Raw genomic sequence first — 298 nt, 5'->3', positions numbered from 1 at the left:
ACGCTCTTGTACAAGTTCAAGTACAACGATGTTTTTCTAACAACTCCCACAATCGGCTTTAACGTGGATATGATTGAAACCGGGAAAGATTTTACCTTGACGCTTTGGGATGTGGGAGGACAACAGAAAATGAGGCAGGTTTGGTGCAATTTCCTGGAAAACGTGGATGCCCTGATCTACGTGGTGGACAGCTCTGACAAGCGGCGGCTGGAGGAATCAAAGAGAGAATTCAAGCTCGTTTTAAAGAGCGAATTTCTAAAGAGCGTCCCTGTTGTCGTGCTGGCAAACAAGCAGGATT

General features: G+C 46.0%; 1 protein-coding gene across 1 annotated transcript in view; it reads left to right on the top strand.

Annotated features, from left to right (window-relative positions):
• The window catches only part of ARL14 (ADP-ribosylation factor-like 14), a 799-nt gene that overhangs the window by 193 nt on the left and 308 nt on the right, over positions 1-298 (top strand). The window contains exon 2 of the mRNA XM_010133141.1: positions 1-296. This exon is cut by the window's left edge and continues 13 nt beyond it. Within this exon, the coding sequence (XP_010131443.1) occupies positions 1-296 (296 nt within the window). The remainder of the gene's footprint in view (positions 297-298) is intronic.

Source organism: Buceros rhinoceros, unplaced genomic scaffold (assembly GCF_000710305.1).
Source record: "Buceros rhinoceros silvestris isolate BGI_N320 unplaced genomic scaffold, ASM71030v1 scaffold43233, whole genome shotgun sequence".
Taxonomy (NCBI): domain Eukaryota; kingdom Metazoa; phylum Chordata; class Aves; order Bucerotiformes; family Bucerotidae; genus Buceros; species Buceros rhinoceros.
This window is presented reverse-complemented; position numbering and strand designations above follow the sequence as displayed.